Raw genomic sequence first — 9,905 nt, 5'->3', positions numbered from 1 at the left:
GTGGCAGGAAAGCAAGGAGGGTGGTTTGCTTAGAGACAGGAGTGGGCCGGAGCCATTATCCGGCCCAGAAGTCTGCCTTGTCACACTTGGTTTAGCCTCAGGGTTTTTGACTGTTTATTTAGCCCAAGAGAACTCATAGATTCATAGATGTAGGGTCAGAAGGGACCTAAGTAGATCATTAAATCCAACCCCCTGCCCTGGGCAGGAATAAATACTGGGCTTTTATGACCCCTGGTAGGTTTGAGCTTGTATGACCCAAGCTAGGTAATTATCAAGCCTCCTCTTAAAGACCCCCAAGGTAGGAGCCAGCATTACTTCCCTTGGAAGTTGGTTCCAGATCCCAGCCGCCCTGACTGTGAAGTAGTGCCTTCTAATGTCCAGCCTGAACCTACGCTCAAACAACTTATAGCTGTTAATCCTTGTTACTCTGGGAGGTGCTCAGAGGAGCAGGGTCTCTACCAGGGGGTCCAGCAGGAAATGTGACATTTATAGATAGCCACCAGGTCCCCTCTCTGCCTTCTCTTGAGAAGGCTGAACAGGTTCAGGTCCTGTAGCCTCTCCTCATAGGGTCTGCCCTGCTGTCCCCAGATCATGAAAGTGGCCCTCCTCTGGACCCTCTTGATGCTGGCCACTTCCCACCTAAACTGCGGTGCCCAGAACTGGACGCAGTACTGCAACTGTGGCCTGACCAGTGTCGCATAGGGGGGGAGGATCACCTCCTTGGCCCTGCTCATGATGCATCTGTGGATACATGAGAAGGTGTGGTTAGCTTTACTGACCGCATCCTCATATTGGCAGCCCATGTTCATTTTGGAATTAATCATGACTCCAAGATCCCTTTCTGTCACTATGCGTACGAGAAGGGAGTTCCCCAGCTTATAGGTATGCTACTGGTTCTTACTGCCTGAGTGCAATACCTTGCACTTGTCAGTATTGAATCCCACCCTATTTTCATTCGCCCACCCCGTCCCTCCTTTCTAGCACTTCACCCCAAATCCTGGTGTCGTCAGCAAATTTGAACAGGGTGCTTTTCACCCCCTCATCCAAGTCGCTAATAAAGAAATTGAACAGTACGGGCCCAAGGACTGAGCCCTGGGGAACTCCACTGCCCACATCCCTCCAGGCTGAATATGACCCATCCACCACCATTCTCTGGGTGTGACCACTCAGCCAATTTGCGATCCATCTGACTGTGTAGGTATCAAGGCCACAGTTGCCTAGTTTTTTAATGAGAATGGGGTGGGAGACAATGTCAAAGGCTTTCCTGAAGTCCAGAAAGACCACATTTACCGTGACACCTGCATCCAATGATTTTGTGACCTGTTCGTGGAAGGAAATCAGGTTGGTCTGATAGGACCTACCCTAATGTACCCATGCTGGTTGCCCCTGAGCATCATCCCCCCTGCTGGTCCTTCACAGATGTGCTCCTTGATAATTTTATCAAATACCTTCCCCAGGATCTAAGTAAGACTAACGGTCCTATAGTTGCCCAGGTCCTCTCTCCTCCCTTTTTTGAAAATGGGGACCACACTGGCCTTCTTCCAGTCTTCTGGCACCTGGCCAGAGCACTACGAGTGCTCATAAAGCCATGCCAGGGGGCCTGTGATGACCCCTGCCAATTCCCTCAGCACACTGGGGTGTCTGGAGCTGCTGATTTGAACACATCCAGCCCCTCCAGAAGCTCCCTAACTCAGTTCTCCCTGACCCTAGGCCTGGCAGAGTCTCTCCTGAGTCCATCCTGAATCCCAGTGGGGGAGATATCCTGGTACCTGCACAAAAAAATAGAGGCAAAGAATTCGTTTAAAAGGTCTGCCTTTTCCTTTGGTGCAACCACCAGATTGCCAAGCATACCCTGCAGGGGCCTCACATTACCGAGTGCCTTCTTCATACTCCCTATGCATTTAAAAAAGGACTTCTTGTCATCCTTGATCCAAGCCCTAGTTCCATATCTGCCTTATCTTTCCTAACAGCCCCCCTACAGACCCAAGCGATGGAGGTATACTCCTCTTGGGTAATAGCCCCTCCCTTCCACTGGCTGTAAACCTTTTTGGCTTTCAGGTGTTCCTGAATGCCTTTGGCAAGCCAGGGAGGGCTTTTGAGCACTCTGGGGAGGGCTGCTGCGAAGGACTTCACAAAATCCTTCAAAAAAAGTTTCAAACACCAAACTAAAAACAAATTTCTCTTCAAGAAATAAGAATATTTTAGGGAGCCAATGTTTAGAGGAATAATTGCTTCAGTACCCCACGGTTTATTCCTACTCCATTTGTAATCCAAATGTGCGATAGTTGATATTCAAAACACTTTTCTGTAATGGCCAGCATTAGGCAGAGAGAGCAATATTACATAATCTGACTTCTCATATTTGTGTAGTCACATTGCATATCAAAATCAACCACATCAAGCTGACATAAAAATCCAGATTCATAATTAATAATCTTAACCAATGACATGATGATGTAAAATTATCTTCATTACTTACATGCTCTCTCCTTTGATTTCTTATTTGTACTTATTGAACCTTGCTTCAAATTAGTTCATAAAATTTCAACAGGGGTAACTGAATGGTACTGTGATATGAATAATAATAAATACAGCTAAATTGGGTATATTTTACATTTTATTTAATTCAAACTGAAAGGAAGGATAAAAAAGTATAGTCTTAAAACATCAAATGTAGGTTCATATTATTAAATATTGATGAAAGGCAAGCTAAGCGACAGTTGTTCTTGAATTGTATTAATGACCAGGTTCAAAGCAGATTATCCTGAATGGAAATTTCATATTTCCTTGTTACTTAAACCAATTACCTCCAAAAACTCACTTCTCTAACTGGAGTTAACTACTGTAACTGGAGAAAAACTACATTCGTCCAGCGAAGAATATGTTTTTAACAGTATTTGCATACAAGTTGGTACATGAGATTGTAAAACAATAGATGCATGCATATATACAACAGGGACATAAATATCTTGGTTGGTGCAATAGCCAGCACTGGACACTGCATAATTTACTACACTAGCTAATGGTACAGCATTAAAAACAGCAGTTAAACATTAGTTGCTACAATATTCTATGAAGGTATATGCATAGATGGGAGGGAAGGAGGGGGGAAACCCACAGAAATAAATGAAATCTTATAGTTACATTTAACAAGAGAGTTCATAGAGAACTGGATGAAAGAGACTGTTTAGCTCACAAGAGCACTATATTTAATACATATAGAAGAGGATTTCCTTCTTAACAACATTTAACCTGAAAGAAAAATGTCAAGCTCAGGCCTCAGTTGAAGAAAGCATTCCTGGTTCTGTATAAATGTGTTTAAGGCTAGGTACAGAAATTACAAAAACTGGTATAAATGATCAGAAACCGGTCACAACCTGTAAGAGAACAGAAGGTTACATGGGCAACTGGTGCCACCTTAGTCGAGGGGGTGGGGGGCATGTGCCCCCCCAGTGACCAGTCAGCAGCCAATCTCGCCAACCAGGGGGCACTGAGTGGTGAGCACATCTGGTCAGCGGTGCACCGGTGCTCTCAGGGGGTGCACGTGCACCCCTGTGCACTCCCTATACATCACCACTGAAAGCTTACCACACATAGATTGGTTTAAAAATGGTGGAAGGGCCTTCTCCCCCCACAGCTGCTGCCCCTGCCTGGCTGGGTTGGCTGACTGGATGGCCCAGACTACACAACCCAACCCCCTGCAAGTTGCTACCTCTGAGGGGGGTGGGATGGGGAAGGGGGAAAAGCAGAGGCCCCCAGCCACAACTGCTGGGGGAGGCATAGAGGGGGCTTTCTCCCCTCTCCCACTCACTGGCCCAACTTCACTCTGCACTGGGCCAGTCAATGGAGGAGGGGAGAAAGCCCCTGCTATATGCCACCCCAGCTGGGGGGGGGTCAGGAGGTACCTCTGCTGTCTCCTCTTCCCCCCACCCCAGCCCCTCTCATCTGGCAGGCAGTGGGGCTAGAGAATGAAACTGTGCTGAGCTAGTCTGCAGGAGAGAGGAAAAATCCTGTCACATGCCCCCCCCAGCATTTCTGTCTGGGTCAGGAGGGGCCAGGTGGGGGCCTCTACTTTCTTCCCTCCTTCCACCCTCCTGGCCACCACTGGCAGCTGAGGGAGGAGGGGCTGGGGAGAGAGTCTGTGCTGTTCTCCCCTCTCCCGCCCCGAACTAACAGCAGGGGGTTGGGGGAGTGCGCCCAGCAGCCAATCAGACATGGTCTCCTGATCAGATGCCTTCTGCAGTGTCCAACATACTGGGAAGCATGTAGGAGTGGTCCCAGCCTGCTGGCCTCAGCCAGTACAGGCATCCCAGTCCCCGTTCATCCCCATCCCCTGATGGGAGAATGTATGTTCTGTTCATTCCTGATCTATTCTACTCATCTTAGAGAAACCCAGAATGGTTTGATTAATTCTGCCTCTAGCTTTCTAAATGTCTATACTTAGCTTAAGTGTTGTGGGGTTTAGTAATTCCTAAAGCATCCATTTATGATTTATAGCCAGACCCTAAAAACTTACATCCATGTTTCAATTTTTATTCCACAGAAGTAAGGACTTTTATATTCTGGCCCAATTAAACACCAGGATATTCATAATTAAGTATGAATTATGTATTAAGAAAAATCCATATTTTTTGTGCTTATATACTGCAGGTGTCTGAAAAACCTTTTGATATCGCAAGCTATATTTGATGCTATATCTAGGTGCAAAAGTATGATTGGCACATGTAAAGAGAAGCCCTTCAATCTGAATTACCTTGGTTTATTCTACAATAGTTAAACTACTTTAACACAGTAAGTAAATTTATCTCTGGAACAACAACAATGAATTTAGTCAGGTTACACCAAAAATTACACTGGTACAATATTTGTATATCAACTGCCATGTAGGAAGGGGAAAGTGAAATATGTACTCCAAGACAAACTCTAAGCATTAGTATTTTTACGCAGACTGTAACACTTCCCAATCAAGCATATGAGTTTTGGAAAGACAGAGACCCTACAAAATGGTGGCATAAGAGATTCCAATTAAATGCTCACAAATACAACAATATATGAAATGACACCATTACATTTTTTCCACTCAGGTTAAAACATACAAATCATTCACTCTCTCCTACAAAAGAAATGCTAGGTCTTAATTACTTCAGAATAAATCCTTAAACTGTGTCACTGATGGACGCATCTTAGAGGAACTAAAAAGAACCAATTTGGCAGAAAAGCACTGCATTTTAAAACTACAGAATTTTAAGTACTGTAATGAAGCTTTAACATTTTTTTTTTTCTGTTGGCATACAGGAACTGGATTTTTATGTAAAATAATTGAATCACTGTGTCAAAATACACAAAGGGAAGGATTAACAATCCATAAAACCTGTTTTAGTATGTTAGCAATTTTTACTCTCCAAGAAAAGGGTCTGAAAGCAAAAATGTTTCTCCTCTACTTCTTTTTAAAATAAAGGCAAAAAATATTCTGAAGTAAAGGTCCCCATCATTAATAAATCCTGAGATGGGAGTTATTATGGATACAATTTATACCCACTAAATACCTGTACTTCTTTTGGAAGCTAATATTACCACAGAACAGGTGCATAACACACTAAGACTAGAACAGAATTAGAGGGCCCCTCTATATGTGCACGTAAAGGGCGCAATAGAACCTAATGCACAATCCACACAATCATGAATTAGATTCCATTGTGCCTTGTTGCCAGAGCGGGGGAGCCTGATTCGGAGAATTCCCAGCATCGGGGATGTGTGAGACCCTCGTTGCTGGAAAATGGCAGCTGCTGTGATCTCTCAGCCTGGGGGTAGGGTGTGAAACCTCCAGGGCTGAGAGATCACAGCTGCTGTACCCCTGATGGCATTATAACTCTTTGCATGCCCCGCCAGCCCCGTGGCAGCCATGATCTCCCAACCCTGGGGGCTGCATGCACTGCTGAGGCTGGGAGATCACAGATGCAACCCACAGGTGCTGGGACCCGGCTGGTCTCCCAGCCTCAGGTGGATGATGGGACTCCCAGCTGCTTAGGAGACTCTGCTACACATGCAAATTAAAGCTCAACAGAACCAGCTATAAAGTAAATATAGAGTTTTGAGGTCTAACTTTATAGCTGGTTGGATTTTTTTATGGCATGACAGCAACTTTGCACATGCAGCTGGTCTCAAGGTAATTGCACAATTAACCAATTAATTGCATGATACTTGTAATGTGTAGAGGGGGTCAAAGAGGCACCAGCACATGCACTTTCAACATACTCAGAATACAAATAATTCAATAACTTACTGCCATCCATGTCCATTATCTATATGGAAATTCCTTATGAGAGTAGGACACTTCAAAAGTGACTTGGGTACAGCAGAAAGTCCCTTACCTTGAAAAGACTGTTTGGCTCTGTCCACTAGCTCTTCAATTGGATAACTTGCTAGGTCTCCTCGGGCATGCTTCGTTTTACAATATGTACATGAATTTAGACATCTGTGGAGAAGTTGAAAATATATTCATTTTGTGCAAAAAGTCTCAATAAACAATTTTATCAGGACCCTTCCCCCAACAAAATGCAACTTTCATATTTAGCCTTTGAATCAGAACTCCTAAAGCCTCAGAATGCTGAAAGTTGCAATGAGAAGATAGATAGTTGCAATGGGGGTAGAAGATTCTGGACATGCCCTGTTCACTTCCCCCTCCTTCCCACCATGCACTCTGGGGCACTCAGAGACAGGACACTGGGCTAGATGGACCTACTGTCTGACCCAATACAGAGCATTTCTCATGTTGCTACATACTAGCCCAGTGGGCGCCAGGGCTGTACCTAGGGGGGACAAACTGGGGCAACTACCCTGGACCCTGTGCTTTGGGCGGCCCTGTGGAGCCAGGCAGAGCGCTGCCGCTGGCTTTACATCAGGCTGTTCAGAACCCCCCATATCCGCTGCCAGTTTCCTCAAGTCCAGGAGTGGGGCCCCACACAGGCTGATTTGCCCTGGGCCCTGCACCCTGCTCAGGTCGCATCTGGTGGAGGCCAATCTTTTTGTCAGGCATCCCACAAAATTAGCCCTGCACCCTCCCTAAGTGTCATTCGGATCCTCTTCTCCTACCTGATCTGCTGCTCCGCTTTCTGCTTCCTGTTGCCTAATTAGTTCCTAAGTGAGCAATGCTATTAGGACAGAACTAATGGATGCATGTACACATGTAGACATGCACAGTAGCTGATGTTACTGCACATTAAAGCATCACATAAAAATTGCGCTATTAAGCTAATGCACAGTAAAATAGGCTATTGTGCATTAAGCATCACTTAAAAACCATGTGCATTAGTTACTGCGCATTAAGGCAGCCTAACGTGCATTTGTTTATTATGTCACATTGGAGGCACTAAATTTAATGCACATTAGGCAAAGCGCCGTAATGCAGGTGTAGATACGCCCATTAACTCTGCCACAGCTTAGTACTTGTAAACACAAGTACTATCCTACAGTGGTTTTTTTTTTTACTTTGCAGCAGTGCCCACGTAGACACTGATGGGGCTGGCTGTGGCAAAAAGAGTGCTTCAGTGAGGAGGCTGCCTGCCAGCTAGCCCTGCACTGGAGCACTCTCATGCCTCAGCCAGCCCCTCTGCAGCACTCTGAGCCAGGCTGGAGCAGCTCTGCACTGGCAAGCTGAGCCTCAGGGCCCCTAACAGCATGTGTCACAGTCTTGGGTACAGGTTCAAATACAGCGTCTGGGAGCAATAAACTCAGGCATGGTATGCAACAGAATTTATTGTTGCTCATTAATAGCACATGTAGATGTACCCCCTGGTAATAATGAGAGAACATTTAGCAGAAAAATCTTAACATGAATATATTCAGAGTTCTGAGTTTAAAAAAAAGAAAAATATATGTGACTCTTAGGACTAAGCCACAAATTTTCAGGCTTCTAGTTTTGAAACTAAAAATGAGTTCCATAAACTCAACTGCAAATCTGTCATCTCTTAAAATATTCTCGGGTACTCATCTGAGCCCTAACAAAATTTCAGTAAGAATTTACTATGACAGATTCTTACCATAAAACTTGAATTCATTTTCTATACTTTAGAAATCTTGAAAAACCACATTTGGGTTTCTTTCCCCTCTCCTGTGTCTCAACAATATTAAATGCATCAAATACAGGGGACAGAACCATTAACTGGGAAGAGAGTTTGGCACAAGGGACCGAGGACTTAAGAAAACCTCCCATAACTAACTGGAACAACTTGAATGATTTTAATTCATCTGACAGCATATTAAAGCTAGATTAGTTCCTTGAAGAAAGGATGGAAGGATCATAAAATGCTCACTGTTAAGCTTTTCTTGGATTAGTCGTTGGTTCTTGGCAGTGCCATGCACACAGTAAGCAGAATACAAACAGCAGCTTTTTTAAAGCTGACTTTTGCCCTATGTCCTTTTTGTACATTTGAGTATCAAGATTTTAGAAAACAAAAACAAATGTCATCTTGTTCTTGGTTATAAAAAGATTTTAAGTCATGTTTGTTATCACAAGCACAAAGCTATAGTTTCATCATAATGAAACACTTGGATGCCAGAAAAAAAAAAAAAAAAAGCTTTAACTACAAGAGCCTAAATATAAACAGCATGTTGCACAATCAAGTAATGACATGTAGTAAGGCCCACAACACTTTTGAAACATACCAATAAAGACATCAAACTACAATGTGCCCAGGTGGCAAATACAATCATGTGTTGCCATTCAATAGACTGCCTTGCAGTCCCATGACTGGGCAACTGTTGCTTGGAAAATCCATCAAAGCTTTTTCATTACAAAAGTTCCCACAATGCAATGGTATCCCTTGCCTGCACAGCAACAGGTAGGAGGAAAACTGAAGTCAACTGATAGCTCTAATGGGCATCCAGGCACGGAATGGGTTTCCCCACTTGGCCACCTACTCCATTCTTATCAACATTTTATGCTGAAACAGTCTCTAGCAGCTTAAGCTTACTGCTCTAGCAGCTAGTGATCTTACTTTTTTCTTACCTATTCTAATCACTTCCTCTTTCACTATTGCAACTGCCAAGGAAGGAGACATCCAGAAACTATTTCTACTGCTCGACTGCTGACCTCAAGGTATGTATTGTTTCAATTAGGTATAGCATTATTCCTGCTTATCAGAACCTGAAGAAAAAGACTAGGAAGACGTATTCTTTAAGACTATATCTTCAAAACCAAAAGAATATTCGTGTTATAAAGCTACATTAAAATAACAAGGTACAAGCCATTATAAACAAAAAATGGCAAGTTTGGTTTTGTATTTTTTAATAAAACATATTTTGTCAGTTTAAAATTTTTATTTTATGTCAGCTAATGCAAAATCCAACAGGTAAGCTATGAATTAAAAGCTAGATATCAAACCTGTTGTAAAAGGAGACAGATGGTTTGAGAGACGAGGAATATCTCATCTTGTGGGTTTTGTCTGTTATTGTATACCAGTATGAGCCTTTCTGGATGGGGTGGAATATAAGCCTAAATAAATCAGCAGCAAGCCATGGCTGGCTCAGGACAGCGTAGAAGAATGGACAGAAAAAGAAAGGTGAGGCTAAGGAGACAGGTTGGCATGTACCAGAGTGCCTCAAGACAAGCATATTTATTTAAACGTACTTTTTGTCAAAATACTACATAATTTACTTAAGTCCTCAGTTAAAGATATTACCATCTACTAAGAACTGCAAATGACAAAGCACTTCTCTTTCTCAAGTTATTCTTGAAGAAAAGAAAAAGGATAATTTAAGAGTTGGAAAACAAACAGGTACATTTTAGGGATGTAAAAGATTTAGCGATTGTTTAACCAGTAAGTGCAGTGATAACCAGTTAGCTTACCAGCTATCCTTTAGTTCAGGGTAGGCACAGTCTGGCAGGGAAGGGGGGGGGGGGGAAG

General features: G+C 43.4%; 1 protein-coding gene across 3 annotated transcripts in view; it reads right to left on the bottom strand.

Annotated features, from left to right (window-relative positions):
* The window catches only part of CDKAL1 (CDK5 regulatory subunit associated protein 1 like 1), an 877,582-nt gene that overhangs the window by 518,294 nt on the left and 349,383 nt on the right, over nucleotides 1–9,905 (bottom strand). For all 3 annotated transcript variants that reach the window (XM_019523432.1, XM_019523416.1, XM_019523423.1), the window contains one exon: nucleotides 6,372–6,475. In XM_019523432.1, the coding sequence (XP_019378977.1) occupies nucleotides 6,372–6,475 (104 nt within the window). The remainder of the gene's footprint in view (nucleotides 1–6,371; nucleotides 6,476–9,905) is intronic.

Source organism: Gavialis gangeticus, unplaced genomic scaffold, assembly GCF_001723915.1.
Source record: "Gavialis gangeticus isolate Ggan-Ray unplaced genomic scaffold, GavGan_comp1, whole genome shotgun sequence".
Lineage (NCBI taxonomy): Eukaryota > Metazoa > Chordata > Crocodylia > Gavialidae > Gavialis > Gavialis gangeticus.
Note: the sequence above shows the minus strand (reverse complement) of the source record. Positions and strands in the feature narration are given on the sequence as shown.